Source organism: Notolabrus celidotus, chromosome 10 (genome assembly GCF_009762535.1).
Source record: "Notolabrus celidotus isolate fNotCel1 chromosome 10, fNotCel1.pri, whole genome shotgun sequence".
Classification (NCBI taxonomy): domain Eukaryota; kingdom Metazoa; phylum Chordata; class Actinopteri; order Labriformes; family Labridae; genus Notolabrus; species Notolabrus celidotus.
In genome coordinates, this window is record NC_048281.1 from 27,475,499 (window position 1) to 27,501,108 (window position 25,610).

Below are 25,610 nucleotides of genomic sequence, written 5' to 3' on the forward strand. Positions count from 1 at the left end.
CAATTTCTTTTTATTTCTTGCTTCCCAACCCATAACTCCTGTCAACCTTTTGCCCTGTCCTTTCATGCAAACTGGATACATTTAAAAAAAAAATCACCAACAAACTTCATGTTGTTTAGAGTTAGAGGGCACTGGAGCCTTTACTCTGCTGCCTAGATTTAATAAATCTAACAGTTATGATTTGAGCATGCCCTCCAGCTCCTACATGCACTGGAGCTCACTAATGAAGCCCAAAGTAAGTTGCTTACAGACCTTAATAAATCAATCATTAGTTCGCTAAAAGAGAGACATAATGTTAAGCATAATTAGTCCTGTGTTAGTCGGACGAACAGTAAATTGGGCTGACTTTGTTGCTGGAGACAGCTGTACTGGGAGTTGCAAATGAGACATAAATCATTAGCAAACAAACTGATGCATAATCACTAATGAACCTAATTAAGTAAATCATTTTAATTAAGATAATTCTCTGTATGTTTTCAAAAGTACCCAATGATGAGCCTTACCTTCTCATGTTCCCCTTCAAACTGGCTCCATAGCCTTGGGAATTAATTCCCCACAAACATTGCAATGCAACTTGTAATGAACTGTAACCAAAGCGCTGTAATGAGAGTCTTTCATGGCCAATTAAAGTGAACAAATACTGTGTAATAACTAGCTGTTTTTCCACTTCAGGCTGTCAGTTTTGACCAACAATGACAAGCAGGTTACATGATTTACAAATCCCCCCTTTTCTATCCTGCTAGTTATGTCTTGTTGGATGCCCTGACAGGAAAACGGATAACACGGTTTGCCTCCAACTGACAAGAGTGAAGGCCTGAATGTGCTGCTGCTACGTCTCAGTTATCAGTGGAGCCTGAATTAGTCAGTCATCTCACTCCTGCTTTCTGGAGTGCAGCGTGTCACTTGTCAAACCCCATCCAGGATGACTTGAAACCTGCCAACACACACACACGCACACATTACCCAACACACACACACACACACATATACTGACAAAGACAGAGGAACAAATGTGTACACAGTCACACTTCAGGCAGGCAGCCTTCACCTGAGATACTCAACAGCTCATTTTAAATGGCAGCGCGAGTTTCACAGCAGGGTCTAAAACGCCAGCTCTCAAAAGGTAAAAAAAAGACGAAAAAACAAGAAGTACTGTCATTGTGACTCATGATTTCTCTCTATTTTTATTCAAAACCTAACAAATATTATTTTCATAAAAAAGAAAAAACACAGCACTGTAATACTTGAATGCACTGATGGTGTCAGTAATAAGGTGTGTACTGTACACGTGACTTGTTTTTGATAATGCATCAGTTTTTTAGAATATTTTTAAAGAAGCAAGTGACTAACTCTAGGCTTTTATTCTCCGGTTAAAGATACTGTACCCCAACATTTTTTATTTGACCATACAAACTATTCTACCCCTTCTTAAGCCTTCTTTTAAACACATTTCATGCCATGCTGTGATTTTTTTAGTCCAGACTACTAAAGGCCAAACACAGTATGAACACAACAATTAAAATTGTTGAACCCGTCAGCTCTGTTAACAAGAAAACCTAACAATCTGGTCATGAACGTCAACAATCAACTCCAAATCCTTTTTATTTTCAAGTTGTAAGTCAGACTATAAACACCAAATGGCACTAGGAGGAGAAAGTCTCATCCTGGAAGTCATCTCCAGCAAATCTCAACAACTGCTCTTGCTTCAGTTGAAAACCTCAAAAAATAGTGGAACCTCCTTGAGGCTTCTTGAGGTTAGTTGTGTCCTAGAATGAGATACACTGGAGTGATGTGGTCATGACCAAGATCAGCTTTTATTAATATCAAGAAAAGAAGCTGGAACGGGCCTGATAGCAAGGCCTGACCGAGTAAATACCAAACCCAGTCAGGGTTAGAGATGCTAACGTTAGCTAACGGTGTAACAAACAATTGAGCTAAATAGCTTTATGTTTTTTCTGTCTTTTTCTTCTTTGCAAACAGAAATGTAACTTCAATACATTGTGATCCCATGTCCCCTTAACTTACCCACAAGTCAGCACTGCATTTTTTACATCCCTCATTAACCTAAATTAGATTGCTTGATGATTTACCATCAGTTTTCAGTAAAAAAAGCACAGATAAAAAAGTGAAAACAACACGCTTCTAGTCTTTAGTCTTAAAATGTAAGTCTGTTCTATTACACTGTCAACTGGGCCAGATTTAAGAACCAGGACAGTTAAGCGGGCCAGACATTTGCTGCAGCATTTAAAATTTTCTTTTCTTTTTGTGCTTTCGGCAAACTTAAATGAACATTTCTTATTAATTCACTTTTGAAGTGTATTCATCAACTGTTGTAGACATGTCTGCCCTTTCAGTTCATGTGAAGCCAGAATCTCAACCATGTGAATGGTTGAAGTGTCAGACAGAGGGACATTTTTAACAGCAGATGCCATACTAGCTTTAATTTTGGCCTCCTCTAACACTTCATCCATAATAGACAGCACGGATTCTCTCACTACTTTGGAGTCTGTGAATGGCCACTTTGTCTTTTCTGAGATCCATGGCACATGGTGGGAAACTGCTGTGGCTCTCTGTGCAGGACCACACCAGGGTTGTAAGTCTGCTTTGGAAACTGCAGGAGAGCTGGTCCCAGAAAGTCAAGAGTTTTGCCTCTGAACATAATAATTTTTTAATCACTGCAGCGCACTTGTTACAAACACATACTTTGCAGTCCGAGCAGGGTTATAATGTCAGTTTTCACTGAATATTTTTCACTTTAGTGTGGACATAACTCATTTTTGAAAGCTAGGCGACAAAGCATGGACTGAATGTTTTGATACGACTTCTTCTGCGAACCTTCGTTCTGATCGGGGCATGTGCAACTCTCGACAAAGAAAAGAATGGAGTACAATGGCTCACTCACAAGCTCCTTTTGTGCACACTCTTTGTGCTGTTCAGTTCTTTTTTCATATATTGGATTGATATATGATTCGGCCAGGGGGTTGCAAATTAAATAGGCGTGGCCATATACGGTAGAAAACATGGACATACGCTCAGAGACAGCCCATTGGTTTTTGAAGAGGCAATATGAGGCCGAAAGATGGCAGTCGCCATATTGTAAATCCTGACTCCAACAAATCCAGCTCCACTAAACTAGAAACTGGCAAAGTGAAGATTTGAGGCCATAGCCTAGCCACCTGGCAAATGGCTACAACATGCTCACCTGTCAGTCACATAAGCCACACCCCCAAATTAAGCCTAAGTTTAGACTTTAGACTTTAGACTTTGGACTTTATTGTCCTCTTGGAGAAATTCTTTTCAACAGCACCTTCCTGCATTTCCACAGACATAGACAAACATTGTAGGCTCAACAAACTGTCAACCAAGACTCTTGATATGTAGGCTCATCCATTTTGATTATATGTACCCTGTATTATGTACCCTCCTCATTCTTCTTTAGTGCAAAAGTACAGTTCAGTACAGCTCTAATTTAAATTGAATAAAGGGACAGTGTGTGAACGTCCACACCTAGAGTTTGTCCAGAGGCGATGTTTGACGTTTTGTCTCAAACTGCATGACGGCTTCGCTGGACATCCATGATCTGCTGCTGGAGAGGAAAGCAGTGTGGACTGTACACACATCAGTTTGGACACTCTGGTTCTTGATGTGGTGTCTACAAGGCAGTAGCCACGCTGTGTCACGTATACACTGCACTCTGTAGGATCCTCAGCGTCAAGGCTCAGGCTGTGTGTTAAGGAGCTGACCTCGCTCTCTGGAAGGTCAGCCTCTCTGCACTTGAAAAAGCTTCTTGTGTGCGTCTATGTGTTCGGCGGCCCTGCCTGCTCCGGCCGACTGCTCGCCCGCCCGCCCGCCTGTGTGTCAGTGTCTAATGATGAGCGCAATGGAGGGAATCAAAGAAGAGATGGAGCTGACGTCGGGGCGAGCGCTCTGTGGGACACCAGGTGATTGGGGAGGGAGCTTTGAAGCAACTTGTTGGATGGCTGTCCATTAATGTAAAATATCTGCTTTTCAAAGGGCTTTATTCAAGCTCAGAGTAGCAGAGCCCATAGGGGTCAAGGTGTCTGGCAGAATAATCTCTCTTTCACTTTAGAGGGAGATATGGATAAAAGAAAGGGTGGTGCAGAGTGACCTGGCCATCTTCTGAGCTATTCCTGGTGTCTTGTTACAGAAAAAAGTAAGAAAGCGCAAGAGACAGTCCTTGCAATGAGCAGTGTCTGGTTACAGTTTATACTCAAAGCCCTCTGCCGCCTACTTGCTCTGTGAGTGTTATAAACCATTCTTTTTGATCATCTCTACATCGCTATTTATTTAGTTTGGTCAGGGATCAATGTGACTCCTCTCCTATGAGGCAGCAAACAGTTCTCACAGATCGATTTTCCTCTAGTCATCATGATCCTCTCCGAGCACAGACAGAATTTTATCCACCAAGTAGCAGGTTTATGAACACTGAATTATGGCTGCGTAAATCGCTCCATCCGTTTTAAGTTACCAAGATACAGTTAGGGGTCTATCTGAGCTTATGAAAGCTGCCAGTTACAGAGAGTTACAGAGAGGTTACAGCAAAACTTGAGTAAGAGTCAAAGATCACAGCGCACTCATCATACGGCGTGACAATCCCTCTTGTCTCATTCAGTGAAGCAAAGACAGACATAGATTACACGCAGCAGTCCAGCCCGCTCATGACCCCTATTAAATGTGAGCAAATCTTTGATATGTACTTTGATACCATATTTTATTGATACTGGAGGGGCGTTAGTAATATCAAGTACAGTTCTGCATTCCAGGAGATCAGAGCGAGGCCTGTTTTGTCTCTGAAGCTGTCCCGTGACCCTTGAGAGGTCCCCATAAGCTAGGTTTACTTTGGTTTTTACAAGAGATTGTGATGTATGGGCTCTCCGTGTTATATCTGTCTACAGTTTCTCTTTCATGCACATTACTACAATGATCTGTCTCATAATGATTGGCCTCTTTAGATATTCAACTCAGATGTTTACTTACAGTAAGTGTAGAGCATTTTCAGCATCAGATTACCATCAAGTATGGAGCTTAATCTCATGGTGTTATTCAAGATTTGTAATCTATACATATAAAAACAGCGTTTAAAGCTCCTGTGAGGAGCTTTTATCTGATAATGAAACAGACTGAAATTGATAGTGATGTCTCTTTAAGACCCACTAAAGAAAAGGAGTCCATCAGTGACAAGACAGATGATTTTTATGTTATTGTTATTGATGCCTCAAAGGTCGATGAAGGATGATTTACGGCACACGACTGTTAAAAGGAACCAGGTTAAGATGTTTTGTTAAAGGCACAGTAAGGAGTTTTCATGTTGTTTTGAATATGGTGACACCTTTGGTTGAAATCGGTGGTGTTTTCTGTGATAATGAGACTGCATTTTCCATGAGCACCATCACCCACCGTCGTAAAGATTTGGCTCTTGCAAACACGTGCATTTGAATCTCCCTTTTGAAACTATTTTTTGTACAAGACAACTTTTTGCAGGATGCAGTGATGAGATCATTTATTCATTTGTAGATACACAAAATTATTAACTTCATGACAAAACTTGAAAACTCAGATTTATTACCTTTCGTTAGCTTACAAAAGGTGAATCCTGTTCACAAACCTTTTGCTTTTTTACCTAGCAAAGCCCTGGTTGTACAGTTTCTCTGTCTTAACTTCAACAGTAAGTGGAAGAATGTGACTATTTCAAAACCAGTTAAGAACTCCTCACAGCGCCTTTAAAAAAAATTTCACAACTTACTTATGTTCAGAAAAAAATTCAGAAAAAAAGGTACCACTTTGTCCACAGGGGGCGCCAAAATGAACACAAACCAAAAGTTTCTCACAAGAGCTTTAATCTACTCTCTTTTGGACCAATGAAGTAGCTCCCTACTTCCATCACTCTACTCAACAAACAGTCTGAACCAACATAATGCTCTAGTATGTGTATGAGGGTTCACTTACTCTGCACTAATGTTCATAAGATATTGCTTTTTATTGTTATTTATAGTATTATTGGTGTGCCTCAGTGACATGGTTTCTTATCTTGACAGTGGGCATGTTATTGTATGTTGGTATGTTGAATGAATGTATTGTCTGTGAGCAGCACTGCACTTATGTCCATGACAAATTTCCCCCCGGGGACAATAACGTTTATTTTATCTTATCTTATGTTCAAATACTTAATGGTACACCTACAGAAGTTTAAAGAAACTCTTTTAAAGCTCCTGAGAGGATTTTTCAGCCTGTTATAAAACAAACTAAAATTGATACTGATAGCTCCAATTAACCTACCAAAGCAGAAGAGGGCCAGAATTGACAAGATGGATTATTTTTTATAATGTTTCTTAATGTCTTTAACTTCTGCTGATGGGTAGGTGTCAGCCAGGTAGAGAAATTAACAGCAGGATGTCAAAGCGGCTTTTTCTCCTTCTTATCAGGCCAAATATTCACAATGAGAATGTCCCACTGTTCAAAATTGGCAGGATGAGAGTTTGCGGACACATGTACAGGACTGAATAAGTAGTGCTTTGTCCACAGGGGGCGCCAAAATCAACGCAAACAGAAAGTTCCTCACAGGAGCTTTAAACCATTATAAAAGAGTCTCTGTTTTTACCACGCCGTCATGTGGACCTACGATCAAACTCTGACATGTTTTGTCATCATTTGATTGTTATGGAGTCAGAGTTCCTTTTAAAGTTTTATAAATAGAAAACAGAAATGCAATCACAATTTAAACATTTCTATGACACACACATACACACACACATAGAAGCCCTCAAAGGCTCCAGCCTCTGATCTGACCTGACAACTCCTAAGCTACCGTTTCCTCACGCTGCTTTAACTCAGACCACATTTCTCCCAGAGAGCCTCTCACTCCCTCTCACCGGCCGGACTTCTCTCCCCTTTACATCCCTCTTCCCCTCTGTTCTCGTGTCCCAGCATCTGGTTTGAATATAGAGGCGTGTGCTACTGTGTTACTGATAGAAGTTTGGACTGTAGGCTCGGCTTTGATTTTCCCATCCTCCTCATGTCTCTTCCTCCTCGGCTCACACAAAGCCTGCATTGAAAGAGGCGTGCAAGCTCTGTTTTATTAATGATTTTGTGGTGTACTGTACTGCATATAGATGTGTGTACTCGTATGAGAGTGATGTGTTTTTGTGTAAATGCTTTTTATTGATATCATTTATTCAGGCTGTGGGATAATTTGTCTATCACCTTTCTTGATCTCGCATAATTTGAGTTCTTAATACAAAATGTGTTCTTGTGATCATACTTAACAGTCAATATCATTTATGTGGCAACATTTCCTTGAAGGAAATTGGACTTTTATTGCACTGTTCAACAATCTACAGTTTACTACCTCTTTTGGTAATAGAACTGATTTGTATCCATGCATTTGTTGAAAATGAAATACAGGGCGACAAAACATTTTCCTTCTCTTCTATTTTTCTAGTTAAGGAAGTCATCACTCAAAGTTACTGTCCCAGTTTTACAGTGTTTCTCTTTGAACCGTCAATGTCTCTGGTACTAATTTGTTGTTTTTATTGTCTCTGTTTTCCATTGGTCTAGACAGAAGCAAGGGAGACCATACCCAGGATGCTAGCAGAACTGGACCTGGGCCGGACAGAGAAGTGTGTGAGGGTGAACTCGGTGTCCAGTGGTTTAGCTGAAGCTGACCTACAGGTCATCCTGCAGGCTGAGGTCCTCCCTCCTGCCATCATGTTGCCCAAAGTGGAGGACACGCAGGAGGTGCAGTGGGTAAGTTACAAATATTGGACACCATGCAAGTGGTCCTGTGTTTTTTTCCAAGTCAAAAGGAGTCATAGGAAGTGTTTTTAGAACTAAGTTTGATCACATCCTGCAAAAAAAACACAACAAAACACAAAGTTGCAACACATGCAAAAAACTAAACGGGGCTCAGTATACCCGTGACATTTCTCTCTTTTACCTCTGGGTGTCTTTTAAAAACACTCTGGTGATCCTACTCAAAGTCGTGCAGTAAGAAGAAACCACAGGAATCTTCAAAGCAATCATAACAAACTTTTCCACATCCCAGTAAAAGAGGGAATCGATCCCTGTGGCAGGACTCAGGGACAGAATGAGTGTTTTTCTTGGCTGCTGCTCAAGAAACGGATGACATTTCTTCGGATTAGCTTCAGAAGCCCGATAGCTTTCTGTAACAACACAATGGTGCCTTCTGCCACTGCTGGACTTACAACTACTACTGCTGTAGACTCTATGTAGTGTCTGGGAATTAATTTAATCAGACTTTAAATACTCAGCCAGACAGATACCATGAATAAAAATCTACCAAAAGGCTTTTTAGCATGTTGTTATGGGTAATTGCAATGGGTAATAAGTATGTTGGAAGTTATTTCTGCTCTTTTTCCTCACCATTATTTCTTCTTATGAATTATTTTGAGCATTTTGTCCCTAAAAAACTGGACCTGTGCCCCAGTTAAGAGCAATTCATCAGTGCTCTGCCATCCCTCTGGCTTTCTATAAAGGGGCGCTGTACGGATGTCAGGTCCTCAAAGGTCAGGAGACAGTGACATCATTAATGTAGGCCTTTCTGATCAGCTCCATATGCTTCACTTAGCGGGAGGAAACAGGTTACTGTCTGCCTCCTGCACTTTTTGTGTCCTAAAACAGTTCAAAGGTGCTTTATTTCCTCCCAGTTCAAAACTTATTTCTGCTTGAATCCGTCACATTTTTTTTACCTGTTTTAGCTCTCCTTTTGGTAGACGTAGGCCAGCAGCTTGCTTAAGCATTTTTAATTGGCTGATTTATTATATGTTTCTGTATGTATGACACACACACACATGTGCAAACACACACACAGACACACACACACACACACACACACGTTCTTTGGAAAAGGGCAGGAAGTTTTTAACTAGTGGTTTTAATTAGAACACATATACTTCCTGCTGCCCTTTCTTTCTTCCAAGTATAATTGGTGACAGGTGTTCTCTAATTCTTTGCCTCGGCCCAGTCACTTCTACCACTGCTGCTTTCACAAAAGTAAGAGGGGAATGAAGTCTGTTACGCCCTGCAAAGTCAGGGCACAGTTTAAAATGTTGATTAAAAACACATTTTGGTGGTTTGCAAATCATTTAAACTTTACATTTAAATTGAAATAATGCAAAGACATCATATCAAACTTTAAAATGTTACTGTTTCATGAGAAATGGATGCTCATTTTAGATTTGATGCCAGCAGCACGTTTTAATAACATTGGGACAGGGAAAACAAAACACAAAAAAGTTATGTAATGCTAAAAAAAGAAAAGAAAACAACGCCTGGAGCAACATCTCCCAACAACTTAGGTTAATTTGCAACAGGTCAGTGACATGACTGGATATAAAAAGGGCGGCCCAGGGAGGCCGAGTCTCTCAGTGGTCAAGATGAGAGGGGGTTGACCATCCTGTGAGAGACTGCCTGAGCAAATATTCAACAGTTTTAGAATAATGCTGTATATAAACCATGAATAAACATGGTCCACAAATGCAACTTCCCTGAGCCCAAGCCCATTTGATATGGACTGATGAAAGTGTCCTGTAGACTGATGAGTCAAAATCTGACATTCTTTTTAGAAATCATGGACGGAAATCAGTCCTTTGCTCTAGAGGGGAGGGGCCACCTGGCTTGTTATCAGCACACATTTCTAAGGCCAGCATCAGTGATGGAACAAGGATGCATAAGTGCCCTTGACATGGGTAGCTTACACATCTGAGATGGCACAGTTAATGCTGAACCACACATACAGTTTTAAGAGCAACATATGCTGCTATCTGGACCAGGGGTTCTAAAAGTGGGGGTCGGGGGACCCCTTGGGGGGTCGCCAGACTCTAATTGGGGGTCATGAGATTTATTTTAATTTTTTCAAGTAATCTAAAATTTCATATACTGCAACTACTGTAAATATATTTAAAAAAATGAATTCATTTCGAAATAAAATCTTGTAAATACATTTTTTCATTAGTTTCTGCCTTTCTTTAGATGACCCTTAAGGTTAGGGTTAGTTTACAGTTAATTAACAAAATCAGCAGCAGCAGCGATTAATTCATAACAGCATAGGAAACACAGCCACATGTGCATGTAGGTGACTAAGTATGAAGCTACATTTAATCACTTTGAGGGACAGTGGGGGTCGCAATGTCTTTGGCACCTATATTTTGGGGGTCTTGGGCCGAAAAGTTTGGGAACCCCTGATCTAGACGATGCCTTTTTCATGCAAGACCCTGCATATTTGAGCAAAACGACCCTGAACTGTTGAGCAGCTGAAACCCCAACATTTTTTAAACATGTTGGGGAAATCAATTTCAATTTCAACATTTGATATGGTGTCTTAGCACTATTTTAATTGAATATTGGGTAATTGTTTATAGTAACATTCGTCCCGGCGTCCCAAGTGTTTTAGAATTAGTGTTGTAATTAATGTGCAGAGGGACGGGCGTTAAGAGCTGTTGTATCCGTCTCATGTACATTTTTCTTGCCATTCTTCAGCTTTGTCGCCAAAAAGCTCTCTGAGTGCTGAGTGCACCGTGAATCTGTTTGCACTTTGGATTTCCAGCGTGTTTGTCAGGGTGTTCCTGCAGCAGCAGGCTGTCCTGAAGCAGAGTGAGTTCTGCAGCTCTGGATTGGACCTTCTTTCACTCATGTTTGCTGGTCTCATCCCACCGCTGTCCTCTTACTCGTCCTGTCTTCTTCACACATTTCCTCTGTGTCAGTGTTTGCATTCATCTGCCTGCGTTGTAAGCATGTGTCTGTTTCTCTCCCCTCTTGTAAGGCGAGCGCAGTAAATCCCTCACTTGTTTATTTTTCTCCCTTTTTATTGATATTAGCGCAGGATCCTCCAGACTGATTTGTCGCTAAAAGATGGACTTGCTTGTTTCCCTTTGTGTCGAAACCTTTAGCTCTGCCTTCCTCCTCTCCCCCAGCTCTTGTGTGACTGACAGGCCTTATTGGGCTTTAACAGGCGTAACTCCCTCCTTTTGTCCGGGGACAATTCTCACACAGATTCGGAGCCGTGTGCATTCTTTGCCCACCACACTATTTGGTGTGCAGTGGGACCGAAAGAATCGCACCCTGTCCCGCTCCTCCTCCTCTACTCCTCCTCCCGTCCCCTCCCCTCATCCCTTTCTCCGCTTCCCCTCTGTGAAATGAACACTTCAGCAGGCCGGAAACATTTAATCTGGCCCCCTTTTGAAGAAAATTAATTGAAACTTGTCCCACTATAGCCTCCTTTCTCTTGCTCCATCTCGCCCTCCTTCTCTTTTCATGATTGGGTGGCGAAAATTGTCAGAGGGCTTGTTTGTAGCGTGGCTTTGAATGGCAAGAAGAGGTGTTATTTCTTCTTTTTTCCTCTTCTTTTCCCCAATTCAAACATCTTAAAGGGTGCTAGTTTTGAGAGCCATTGACAGCTAATGGCTGCTGTACGCGCCTGAGGAACAATGAGCGAACTCTATAGTCGCTCCTGTGCAGCTAAATCAGGCCCTCCAAGTGTATAATAGCTGAAGAGGAGAATAGAGACAGACAGAAACATGTAATCAGAGAGGCTTGGAGGCTCTTCATCTACTCGTGTTTTCTTTCAGCACAATCCAAACAGCCTTCCCGCGTGCTATAGCCTTGTTCGGGTTTGCGCGGCGCAGTGTCTCGGTGTAATCTCTGTTTGTAATATCAGCTAGGTTTCCCCATATCTGGTTTCCTCTGTCACCAAAATAGGTTTATCTACACCCTCTTTTCACACTTTCCTCTCGGACCCCCCAGCCCCACCCCTTCCTGTGTTTGCGAAGGAGGGGGGATATTATGCTAAGCCCCCAGCGTTAGTTTTTATGTTGCCATAGCAGCCTTGCTCCCACAGGGTTGTGACCTCAGATGATTACAGTACAAAGCCTATTGGGTCTTGAAAACCTCTTTGAAGATGAAAAGTCTTTGATGGTTTGTATTTATGCAAATCTCTCAGATATGATTTATCCAACTGAGATTGAATGGAGAGATGATTAAAATTGCCCCTATTTTTTCCTGAAATCCTTCAATGGAGGCCCTCTCTTTCAGTTTTTTTTTTCGGGGGAGAACAAGAGTGGTGAGTGCGAGCACCGGGGTTATTTTGCTCTTCATTTGGGAAAATAGCATTGCTGTACCTGAGGTTATTTATATCTGTCTTTTCCCTGGTGTGTCAAATAGGGAGCGAGAAAAAGGAGAGGAAGGGGGGACATGAGGTTAGACAGATTTCTACTCTGAGCTTTTGCGCCCTCTCCTCTTTTTTTCCTTTTTTTTTTTGACTGGCTTTGAAAGGAAATATCTGACGGAGGGGGCTTTTGTGTGTTTCCAGATGATAGATTTTGGAATTTGGGCAACCCCACTGGCAGTCCAGGGCTAGCTGTGAACTGGTCTGTTGGAAAAAATTGAATCGCTTTGGTCTTCAAAGAATTAAACTTGGTTTTAAAGCCCTACTTAGGTGAGCTTGCATATTAGCAGGAGTCGTGCAGAATAAAGGCCTCAGCAAAGTGTCACATCACACTCTGATTGTTGCTCCAGCCTCTCTGTTCCCTGCTATGGAAGGAAGGGGTGCAGAGCAGAATAATGTAGGAGTAAAACACACTCAAAGACATCCCAAATCTTGTTTCTTCTCCCCTTTTTTCAGTATTTTGTTTCTTCTTTGGTTGCCGTGTGTATGCACGTGCGTGTGTGTGCGTGTGCACATTTCCATGTGTGCACGTTCTCAGGGGAACACATGCTGTAGTAGTGCGGAGCCTGTTAAAGAAGGTAGAGAAGGAAGACTTCAGACGAAGGGGGGAACCCTGGTGATAATGTAAAATATTTCATTTCACCTGCTTTTGTTGCTGCTCTCCTGCGCTCGCTCCCTCCGCTGTTTGAACCCCCTCATAGATGTGTTTCTGAATAAGGACTCAAATGGGAACGGTGCAGGTAATAAAGGTGTCAAGATTCGTATCAAAAGTGAGTTTTTTGCTCCATAAGATTCCTTTTTTTCTCCTATCTGTCTGTCTTACCCCACAGTGGATTTTGAAAGATGTGACATATCATTTATGTGGTTCTACTGCTTAAATTTTTTTCTTGCAGTTTTAGATTCACTCTGACACAATAACTCAGTTTCTCAGTATGGGTTTTCCTGTTTTTCTTATGCATATAATGCATTTATGAAGTAGAAGAAGCACTTTACTACACATGCACGTACCTAAGCAGGAATACACGCTAAAAGAACATAATGTTTCCTTAAAGAGAATTGCATTTTGTGAAATATAACGTGGAATCAAAAGCATCGAAACTGAGCATCGTAATGGAGCAGAGAATAAAAGTGCTCCGACAAAGCTCAAACTGTACACAGTAAAGCCTGCAAATGAATTCATTCTGATTACATGAGGTTTATTGTGTCCTATTTACAGGAAAAGTAGGTTGTTGTTAATGAGTGGAGCATGAGATTGTCCCTGTGTGTTTAGTTTGTTGACAGGTTTCAGCACAACTTGAAAGGACGGCCGCTGACAGAACCCATCCGCCTGGTCACCTTTGTGGAAACCGCTGTGGGCCTGCTCAATTTTAAGGTAAATTACAAACAAGCACCCCCCCAAAAAAGTGCCTGCGTAAGACATTTTTTCTGTTTGTCCGTTGTTCACTTCAGATTAAAGCCTCCGTCAGCGAGCCGAGCGCTCCACATGTCCAAAATGAAAGGGATTCAAAGCATTCGGACAGTCTCTCAAAACAAGCCTTTTTTTTTTCCTGTTTCCTTTTTTTCTTCTTCGTCTGTGTGTCCCTCTCGTTCCCTCTCCAGACATGCTGACATTTTTTAATTAGAACTGTTTTAATATCATCATAGTAGGAAAGTTCTTAATGATATTTTGGCAAGCATCAAAGCACTTCCTGTTTCAGTGCAGCACGACCTTCAGCTACACGGGGAAAAAGGGGCACGGTTTTGGGCATTTGGGGAGAAACAAGCTGTCCTTCCTCCTTTTGATTTGTCTTTTTTTTTTGGTTCTCCACTCTGATTCCGTGTCTGTGTTTTGTGGTTGTTAGTGTGAGCATGTGTGTGTGTGTTTTGATGGCAGGGGGTGCCTCTGTGTGCTTTTCTTGAGAACACCCTGTATCTTTGCCCAGACTGAACCCCCGGTTTCAAGCAAGAGGAAAAAAAAAAAACTCTGAGGCACAGCTAGTGGTGAAATTAATTTGGAGGCCAACAAAAGCAGAAGACATGTTCTTATTGTTTCATTCTTTTCTCCTCAGACAATCACATTCCAGATTTTTAAGTACACTGACATGCAATTAGAGTTGTATCCAGTGCTGTTGTCTTAACAAAGGGGCTTGTCTCATCTTGGCGTGACATTTGCAGAGCAGGCACAAATATGATACCTGCCTTAGAACTGCATTTCATCTCTATTGAGAAAACAAACAGATTCCATCAAATCTGCAAAAAGAAAAAAAAAGTGTTTACCTAATGCTTTGATAACTGATGTAACTGGAGCTTACTTTCAACTTAACATGGATAATGAGAAAAAAACAGAATCAGGAAACGTGTTTTTAAATGATCAAGGCTCCATCTGTTGAATCTGAGTCATTGGTTTAAATGCATCACTTTTCAGCCCTGTCTCTCAAAGACACAGAAACTGTGGTGCTTGAAGTTTTGTGGACTGATAACTAGGCCTGCAGGGTGTGAGAATAATGTGGGATGCTCAGTGTGATAAATACGCAAAAATTAAAGCTCCTGTAAGGAGTTTTTCTCTGGTGTGAAACAAACTGGAATTCATCCTGATGTTTTTGTATATAATTCAAAAGCAAACAACACCATCAGCAACAAGATCGACCATATATATATTAATTGAATGCTTAAAATCACTGACAGGGAAGGGTCGGACAAGTGGTTTATAACACCCTGCAAAAACCGATTTTTTTAACATTTCCTCCTGCAAAGATTCTCCCTGTGTGATACATTTGACTGTCCAAAGAAACACAAAATACAAAGGGGAAAATCATTAGAGAAAACAGATACTGCTTTGTGCACAGGGGGCGCCAAAATCAACACACACAAAAAGTTCCTTACTGGAGCTTTAAAGAGAGCAGGTTAAAGTTACACTTTCTGGGGCGCTGGTGGCTGGGCGGTCTAAGCGCCCCCACATACACATACAGAGGCTAGAGTCCTCGTTGCAGGGGTCGCCGGTTCGATTCCCGGCCGTTCTGCCATTTCCTGCATGTATTCCCCCGCTCTCTGCTCCCCACATTTCCTGTCTCTCTTCAGCTGTCCTATCAAATAAAAAAATAATAAGAATAATTTAAAAAAAGCTACATTTTCTGTGTTTGCCACATGTCCCTCCTGATTCCAAACAGCATCCTAAAAGCGCTATTTTGCACCACCAAACTGGCACCAGTTTATTGTAGGGTTTCTGATTAATAGCTTGGGCTTCATTTGACTGCATTTAAATGGTTTGAAAGCACAGACATTAAACTCAGGCCTCCACCCAACAGGTAAAATAAAATACACATACCAAGTGAGAAAGCTCCACATTTTTTCTTATATATTTCAATAAATTCAGACTCTGCTCATATTGCAACAACAGTGGAACTTTGATTAATTGCACGTCCCTCAAACCAGCCACTACTTCACCCACTGTCTTTGGTGGCACAAAAAATCAAGAGGCATCTGTAAAACTCCTGTCTGTTTGTTTGCAGTTTACTATGCACAGTGTGTTCCTGCAGGTGGTTCAATACATAAACATTGTACCTTTTGGAAATGAAGATGGAATAAAATCATGAATGTGTTTATTTGCACACTTCATTGAGAGAATGTTGCACACAGATTGCTGTTTTGGATGCTTTTAGCTGAAAAAAATAAGCTGAATAAAATGAAAACCAAATCATTTAAACAACTGTAGACATGTTGAGTTTAATTGAGAGTGTTAGAGAAAAAAAATGCAAGAGAGTAAATCTTTGTAACTTCAGCCTGCTTGTTCTTTGGTGTTCTGCATTCTTTCCAGGCAGTGTGTGAGGAAATCCGTCGCCTCGCTCCAGCAGCTGGTCTCCACCATGACGGTGTGGTGTTCGGCTCCGATGACTTCTGTGCCAGCATAGGTGACTGTCACACCCTCTTTATTTTCTCAGTATTTTGCAGACATCAGATGTGTGATTCTTTCCTCCTCTTTTTCTGCAATTGAGAAAATCAACATTGTATTACATTTTTTAAATCACTTTTAAAAGTTTGATTGCATACCTCACCGGTATTTTGCATAACTGATGAAAGAAATGCAGGAGAAGTGTGTGCGAATGAATCTTCTCTTAAATGTTTTATGCTTTATTGAAACAGGAGATGATTTTTGAAAGTGTGGCCTTTGTGTAGGAGGAGATGAATATACATTTCATCTAACAAGTCTATTATTTCCTCAATCAGAATGCCTCAAATAGTCAGGAAGTTAGCTAGACTGCTTATAAAGGAAGAAATATTAGAGTGATTTGGAAATAAAGCCAGATTTATCTCTGTAGTTTTCATTTCCATCAAAAGAGAAAGAGAGATTGATATATTTACATACTTTGTGTTTTTGTCTTAGTTATAAACACAACTCAATCAAACCTCATCTGCACTTCTTACTTCATGCTTTCTCACTCTGAGATGTTAACTCCCATGTGACCTGCGTGCTGTATGACCCTTTTTCTATATGTCCTCCAGGTGCAACGCGCACTAAAGATGCCAGGGAGCTCCTTTATGCCAGGCAGAAGGTGGTTGTGACCACCAAAGCGTTTGGGCTGCAGGCTATCGACCTGGTGTACATCGACTACAAAGACTTGGAGGGGCTGAGGCGACAGGCCAGGGAGGGAGCTCTCATGGGATTTACAGGTACAGCCACTGCTATCTGGGTTTCTAATCTGCCTCATGTCCTCAAATAAAACCACTCAGAGTCCAAAATGCAACAAATACCCCTCAGTGGTTGCTTTTTATTTGTTCCACACATATTCTTCACTTATCCTTTTGGCACACAAACAGAATTCCAAGCTCCAAGCTCCAAGTGAGATTCTAGATGATTTAAAAAAAACATTGGAGTCAAGATTCTGACTATTACCTGGAATTTCATTTGACAGTGTTGTACTTTTATTGTTCCTTATAATTAGATTTGCACCTGAAAGCGAACATGTGACAGTGCTTTAAAACTGGCTGCTTTACTTCATGCGTCAAATCAGTTATATTCGTCTGAGTCGTGAACGTCTCAGCTGAAAAAATGACTTTTTGGACATTTCTGGTGATCCAGTGATAAATGGTTTTGTGTCCATGTGTGTACCTGCAAGTGTGATTAAATTTAGCAGAGAGTGGTAGCCTCTACTTTAAAAGCCCTCTGTGTGTGTCTGTAGCCAGGCAACGCTCGCCTTCAGAATGTGTGTGTGTCTGTGCCCTGCAGACGGCACGTAACAGACCACAGAAACACAGAAGGCAGGACAGCCTTTTTTTTTTTTTACCGAATTCATTCATTATTCCTCCGATGCAACACGTATATATTTGCTCTGGTATTTTCATCCCATGAAGGCTGAATCTTTCAAAATCTGACATGCAGCTTTTGCCCCATTGACCAAGAGATTCACCCTGTTTAAATGTTTCTCCTTCCAAATTTGTGGCCAGTAAATGGAAGAAGTCAGCTTTAAAAAATAAATAAATTCAGGCGACGACGCTCTTCCTTTTTTGTTTTTTTTTGGCACTGCCAACCTGCAGACCTCTCAGCAAGCTCTCCATGTTGCACTCCCCTCGACACACGTTACCTGCACCTCACGTCATTGAACCACCGTGTAGCAGAGCTTCTGCAACTTATTTTCCAGGTGACCTCATTTGCCACCTCTATTCTCTGGTGCTGCTGGTTCATGCAAGCGTTTGTGTGTATGCTTGTATGTCTGTGATCAAAGCAGAAATGTTCAGCTGAAAATATAATTTTAAGGAGATTTTTGCAGTTCTACATTTAGGAATGGTTTAGATGTCACAATGAGGTCAAGGGTCCTCCTAATGAATGCATATGTTACAAAAACAACGGGATGTTTTGGGTGTTGGCACTTGTGTGAATTAGAAGGATGATTGTTTTTGGCAAGTACAAATCATTGGTAAACTGGAGGTGTTTGGTTTGCATGGAGTAACAGATTAAAGGTCGGGAGCAGCCGCTTGATGAAATAAATGGTTGATTTGATATGGAACAGAACCAGTCAAAGCACTGGATTAGTGGCTTACAAGCCGTGGGCACTCTGTATAATCTTAGCTAGTAGCTATTACTGGCCCGAGTGTGCTTAGGCAATAATACGGTGCAGCCAAAAGCCTCTACCTGTGCAGTAATTGACCTTGGCAGTGCCTAAGCCGCAACCAGCACCCATTAGCACAGAACACACCGGTCAAACACAGCCACCCGGTGCTTCTTAATGGTAAACAGGTCAGTGTGAAGGCAGAATTTAGGGATCAAATCTGTTTAGTGGGAAGGTCATTAATTTTGGGGATTTAATTGAGCAGCGTCTTTCCTTTACAAGCTCCTTGTTTTATGTGCTGTAAACTACGTGTTGCTGCTGTGACTCAATGATCCCTCTGAAAATGTTTGCCTCCCAGAAATAGAGAAATGGTTCCACAAAATTCTCTGCTTTCAGGGTCCACATTTCACTTCCATCCCCGGGACCCTGCCCATCATTCGCCTGAGAGCACTTTGCTAAATAGCAATCCTCCAATGAGATGCCAGCACCACATGGCAGGCCACGATTGGCTGGAGGGCATGAATGATGCATTTTAGGGGAACCAATGGGTTGTTACTGAGGGCACCTGAGTCACCCTGTCTGTCTGTGCTGTCATTCTCCTGTTGTCCTACACACACACACACACACACACACACACACACACTCACACACTCACACACGCACGCACATGCCAAACATACACAGAAAGAGACACACTATTTCTTTGAGCCTGCAGATTTCAGCATGGAAACATGCTGCTATGTCTTCAGACCAGAGGTAAACAGGTGGTAGAGGAGGCAATGCAGACTCTACTCCTCAAAGGAATACAAATACAGGCAAAAACACACACACACATTCACACAGAGCTTGGTGCGTCAAAAACAGATTCATAAAATCAGCAAAGGAAAAGAAGGAGAACTAAAATACACTTTTTATTGTGGACAATGTGGCGCACAGACACAGAGAAATATACAAATACACACTTTTTCACACACATTCAAACACATCTCTAGCATGGCCCTGGGCAGTCTGCAGGCTCCAACTGAATAACTCAATCTCTGCCTCTAGATTTACAAATACACACACACACACACACACACACACACACACACACACACACACACACACACACACACACACACACACACACACACACACACATGCAGGTATTCATGCATTTGCAGGGACACAAAAAAACACCATATTTCTTATATTTTGTATTCATGTACTCGTAAATCCACAACAATAAATCAACTGAAAGAAAATTAACTCACCTTATGTTTTGTTTTCTAATAGTTTGTGGTTGCAGCTTTTTAAATGCAAGAATTTGCTGCTTTTTGTCACTCTGTAAATTCAATATCTTGGGCTGCAATGACGTATATTGGCTTATTTAACAGGGGCCGTGAATAACTTAACTGTCAGGCCAGAGTTAGCTGTATTGTTGATTTACATCTGTGATCCCTGGGCAGGACGATCTGAAAATAACATGTAGTCCAAAGCAATAAAACACATTTCATCAACAGTATATGACATAAAACATAAAACATTACAAAGCCACATTTAGAAACTGTGTGAAGACATTTCGTCTGACTCTGAGATGTGATTTTCTCAGCTTTTGGATATTTTATAGACTAAACAATTCATCAAAAACTATAATCGGCAGATTGATGGACTCCTAAAATAAAGATATGTTGCAGCTCTTGTTACAAGTCTCACTTTAATAGATAATGTTCCCTCATCAGTAATTGTCCCAGCCTTCATGTACAGTACAGCGCATTGATTGTGTAACTGCAGTGTGTGTCTCTATGAGGTTAACTGGGGTGAGCAGAGCTGGATGAAGGGAGTGGGTTCTCTCCTCCCCCTCTCCTCTCCTGTCCTCCTTTCCTCTCTTCCTCTCCCCTAAAATGTTTTTTTTTCTTTTTATGCTCGTGCAGCCCGCCCGCTCGGCCACCTTGAAGGATTTGTTGTCGGCGACACAGCTAAGCCCCCGAAGTGTCGAGTTCCTGCTGTCTGCAGCTGAGTCGTCGTTCTCAGCAGACGCTTCATAACCTTAACTTATCGCTACAAGTTTGATCTGCAAATGTACACGGGATTATGTCTGCGGCGTTAGCCCACATTTAACAGAGAGGGAGTGGGGTTCGTGAGGGGCGGGTGGGTGAGGACTGTGTCAGACAGAGCTTTAACTCTGTGTTAAGCTTGTGTTTCTGTTGGATGTGGTGACTCGAGCGCTGACAGTAAACAGTTGCACAAATTCTGTTCATGAAAATGTATTCAAATGAGGATTTTCTGCATATTTGCTGATCTTAAAACTGAATATTCTGAGTTTCAGATGCATGAAAAATATACTTACACACCCATTAAGACATTTTTTAAATATTTAATTTGTCGACACATATTTGTATTTATTTTCTGTGATTTTCTGTCCCATGTAACGGTGAATTTGTCCGTGTATGTTTCATGAAATCTAACCAAGCGTTTAGAAACGTTCCTGTTTGACAGCAGGGCTGCATGTCGACAGAAGACACTTGATAAATGTCATAATTGCCAACATCCTCTGCTCCCGTGCCGACCATCTCACCCGCCTGACACCGACACACCAACACACAATTTCTTCCTCAGTATTTTCTCCTCTCCTCTCTGCGCTGCCATTCCTCGCTCATTGAAACAATGCCAGCCGTCAGTCTTCAAAATTCACCCACCAGTTCTGTATGACTGTTTCTCCAACAGTTTCCTTTAGAAATAATAAAAGAATAAAGACAGAAAGGAGAGACAGAGTGCTGTTGTTATAATCAAGGCAGGTAATTGGCACAAACTCGCTTATTGATAGCTCTGTGCCAACAAGTAGAAGAATTGTTTTTGGACTCAAGTAGCTCTCAAATTTAATTTCATTTGGAGCCAAAGCTAGCCCGCTGTTAACATTAGCATATTTCTCTTTTTTTCCTTTCCTTCTCTAACTGTGTGTGTGTGTGTCTATGTGTGTTTGTGTGTGTGCAGGTAAGCAGGTGATCCACCCAGGGCAGATCCAGGCTGTGCAGGAGGAGTTCTCCCCCAGTCCGGAGAGGGTCGAGTGGGCCAAAGAGCTCATTGCTGCTTTTGACCAGCACCAAAAGGAGGGAAAGGTAACGTTAAGCATCCCAGTTCAAAATTTAAAGCACCTTATTTAGAGGTTAAAAAAATAGTTTCAGTCTCTTAGTTGTTTTTTTTTATCTCACATTGATAGCCGTACTTGGATCTTTCTTAGACTCTACAGGAGTTCAGCCAGCAATGTTTCACTGAAAGAAGTTATATTAACATATTTGACTTGAAGACAATTTTATATGCAAAAGCAAACACTCCTCATCCATCTTTCTTTTCATAGTTTGGGGGATTTTTTCTGCATTTCAGTCAATATTTGTACAAACTATCACCTCAGTTTGAACGTCACTTTCATCGTGAAACAGCAAGAAATATAGAATCCTAAAACAGAATTAAATGTGAGAGTGACTGATAGACTTTGCATGAACTAGAAGAGGTTTTGTTTAACTTTCTCATACTAATGTGACTGTGACACAACATCCTGTGACACTATGTTGGGCTGTCAGAGGTCCTCTGCTCTGAGACTCAGCCTGGATCCTTTGTGTACCCTCTGACACACCTCTGTGCTTCCAGAGAATACATACTGTACACCCCTGGTGTAGGAGGAGGGATGGTGGTGGGGGGGTTGGGCCAATTAAGTGTACAATATTATTGTTCCTAATTTAGTGCATGGTTGGATCCTGTGTGTTGAGCTCTGTGGGCTATCTGCTGAGGTAATACACAATCTGCCCACACCTCTCTCACTGCCAGGCCGCTCCTGCTAAGCATCGCCCGAGGGATTCATATCCTACCCATCCCTCTGCTGCGCTGTGTGTGTGTGTGTGTGTGTATTTTTCCCTGTGTGTGTGTGTGTGTGAGTGAGTGAGGGTTTGAAAAGCAAGCAGGGTCAGTGTCTTTGTCTTTCAACACGACAGGTGCTTGTTTTTCATAATTCTCAACTCCAGCTATGGACTGCATTTTCCTGGCTTGAAGAAGTATTTTTTTTTACCAGAAAATGTTCAAACCAAAATGTTTTTTACAGGGTTACATTTTCTTCTGCTACATCCTGTTCATTGCAATACATATTTTTGTCGGTGGTGCTGTAAACTCTGGATTAAAACAGAAATCAAAGTCCCAAAATCTAATTTTTATGCTACATCAGCTCACAGAGAAAAAAACTTGTCTTTGAAATATTGTATTTAAGTGATGTTTGTGGTCTTTGTATAGTTCTCTACTTCCTGTCTAACACCCAAGACTATTTAAATCACATTTTCCTTGTAGATCCAGTCTAATATTTCTCCTCCTGTCCTCACCTCTGTTTGTAAACCTGTTCAGGGTGCGTTCACCTTCCGTGGCAGCATGATAGACATGCCCTCTGTGAAGCAGGCACGGAACATCCTCTCGCTCTCCGACGTGGTGCCGCAGCAATGACACGACCAGCGAGAAGAACCATGAGGAACGACACGACTCAACCCTGACAGGAGAGGTCAAAGGACACTGGAAATGTTGCAGGTTCCATGAACATTAAGAGCACTTTTAAGGCATTAGAACTGTCACTGTGGTGAACATTGGGGTTAAAATAGAAGTTTTTTTGGATTTTTGAAATGCTTTTGTTAAATTCATGTGATTGTCATGACATTTCCGGAGGGGATGATTATCTGGAAGTATGCCTTTCAGAAGTCTGCAACACTTAAAAAATCTGCACACAGCGAGCCGAAAACAGCAGACATCCGCGTCTTGGAGTGTGTGTCGAGGTTTATTTCCCTGTGTGGGCACTTTCTTGGCACACTCTTCAGTGTGTGTGCGCCATCATGTCAGTCTTCAGTGTGTGTCCCAGGTCATGATGAATGCTCTCCCATCTCCACGGTCCAGGCAGCTGGGCGAAAAGGGTAAACAAACACAACAAGCCACTGTTGTCGGATCTATTCATTAGGCCCCAGTCCCTCCAGTCAAGGCCTCAGCCCCCCCTGCTCAGGCCCTGACTCCCAAACATCAAAGTCTCAGTCACTTTAAAGGATAAAAAAAACCCAAATGGAAGTGCGTAAACTCACCATTTAGCTTTTTTTTGTGTGTCAGTCTGCTTAGTAAAGACGTGCAGCTCGCTCTGTGGCAGCTGCGGGCCTGTGGTCTTGATGGAGAGGGCGTGCGGCGTCTGACTCACCATGACCTGCGCGAAAAATAAACAGTGCATACATGCACACGCTGCGGCACTGTTCCACTACTGATCTCTCATTCAGCACAAACTCTAAGTTGAATTTCCTGCTACTGCTTCTACATTACACTTACCTGTTTCTTTGTTTGTTATGACTGACACTTATTTGATTGAAGCAACTACAGGCAGAGCTGCAACGAATACTCATGATTCAGGGCTTGTACATGGATATAACTGAAAAATCCAAGTTTTAGGACACATTAAGCAGAAAGACAAGAGACTAAAAATGAACACAGGAAAAAAAAAACACTGGCATGATGACACAAATGGATACAGTCAGAACAAAAATGAAATGCATGTTTGTTTTTTTTAAAGTTATATTTTTGGCCTTTTTGCCTTTATTTTTTAGGACAGCTGAAGAGAGACAGGAAATGTTGGGAGTAGAGAGTGTGGGAAGACATGCAGGAGATGGTCGAGCGGTCAGGAATCGAACCGGCGACCTCTGTGACGAGGACTGCAGCCTCTGTATGTGGGGCGCTTAGACCGCTAGGCCAGTAGCGCCCCGTTTGCATGTTTTTTTGATAAACTTTAAGTATCATTGCAAATACAAGCAGAACTGCAACAAATATCCACATACATGGACGTAGATATTACAAGAAAACAACACACTGATACACTATTTTTGTGACACACTGAATAAAAGAGTGAGACTAACTGAAAATTACAACACGCCCCTCCTCCAATGGATGACACAAAACAGAGCCTGAGAGGAACACACAGAAAAAACAAAAATCAAAATGCTGCATAAAAATTATCTTCCATCACATCAACAAAACTCCTCTGGAAATATACACAGTATTTGATTTCTTGAACGTCTCCCATTCCTACACCTCAGTTTGTACCTCTAATGTTGGAAAGGAAATGTTGAACCTCTGCTCATGATCATATACAAACATCTTATATAACTACACCTTTTTATTAGCATCACAAAAAGTAGTCCCTCTACCGCACAGCTTTGATGGTCACTTTGTAAAACAGAACAACAGACTAAACTCCCAGAGAAGTTCTTTGAAGTCCTTTTAAAGCTGTCACATGTTAAAGTATTCAAATTCAAGCAACTTTATTTATCCCGCCGGGGTGTAAGTGGTTTGAAGCACCTTTTGTAGAAAAAAGCATAAAACACTGTCGACAGTAAGTGAGTACGAGGTAAGTACACAATGCAGGCTCTGTGTAGCCTTCGAGCTCATCTGACTTCCACAGACAGTGAAGTGAAGTGGGTGAAGTGGGTGTGATGTTGGAGTGAGACAGATTAGTGGCCATGTTGCTCCAGCAGACCAGGACCGAGGCTTTGTCTCTCTGACTGCGGATGGGAGGATAATTGGGGGGGTGTTGAATGGTTAATAGTGCCATTGGTGACCATGGTAATGAAAGGCACCACACCTCCCCTACCCCTCCTCGTCCACTCATCCCTCTCTCTCTCTCTCCCTCTCTTTTTCCCTCCCTCTCTCTATCGTACTGTATGAGCTATTGTGTCTGGGGCAGGACGGCGGTCGGTGCCAGGGCCAGGCCAGACAAAAAAGATCGAAACCACTCCTGCGCCCAGCCAAAGACCCCAACAGTAAGCTGTCTCGTTGGCACTCGGCCACATAGTTCTCTCACCCCTGGCTCACTTTTTGTTTCTGTCGGTGATTCACGTTCAGCTTGTTTGTTTGTTTTCACCAACTACTACTATTATACTCTACAAAACTGCCATTATGTTTGACTTTCCACAAACATTGTTTGGGTGGAGCTGCTGCTGATCTTTAAAATCAATGCTGGACCAGAGATGTGTCGTCTACTCGTCAGTTACAGATTCTGCAGGCCTGCACTGATCGCTTCAATTTGGGAATGTTTCTGGATTTGTGCTGTGTCATTAAACGGGAGTGTGAGTTTTTAAACGATCGTGGATGTGATTTTTTGGTTGTGATCTAATCTGAAAAAAGTGCACAAAAAGATGCTGACTTTCTTTGAACATGCAATCTTTTGATTGTTAAATTAATTAAATGCAAATAAAGAGCTGTCTGACAGTTCTACCATAGTGTCTGATGCAAAACATGGTATCCATTTGTGCACATTCAAAGACCTGTTAATTAAGCACATTTGTGCAATCTTATAATAGCTTATGCAAGTGCTCTTGTGCAAATTCTTCCTTTTGAAAATTTAT

At 41.7% G+C, this 25,610-nt stretch overlaps 1 protein-coding gene across 2 annotated transcripts in view; it reads left to right on the forward strand.

Annotated features, from left to right (window-relative positions):
- The window catches only part of clybl (citrate lyase beta like), an 84,020-nt gene extending 58,673 nt beyond the window's left edge, over positions 1-25,347 (forward strand). Inside the window, exons 4-9 of one of the 2 annotated variants that reach the window (XM_034694479.1) lie at positions 7,576-7,764; positions 13,470-13,571; positions 15,993-16,086; positions 16,679-16,846; positions 21,196-21,320; positions 22,591-25,347. In XM_034694479.1, coding sequence (XP_034550370.1) covers positions 7,576-7,764; positions 13,470-13,571; positions 15,993-16,086; positions 16,679-16,846; positions 21,196-21,320; positions 22,591-22,686 — 774 coding nt within the window. In that variant the 3' untranslated portion in view covers positions 22,687-25,347. The remainder of the gene's footprint in view (positions 1-7,575; positions 7,765-13,469; positions 13,572-15,992; positions 16,087-16,678; positions 16,847-21,195; positions 21,321-22,590) is intronic. The other variant, XM_034694480.1, reaches the window with a different exon arrangement.
- Positions 25,348-25,610: the final 263 nt, after the last annotated feature.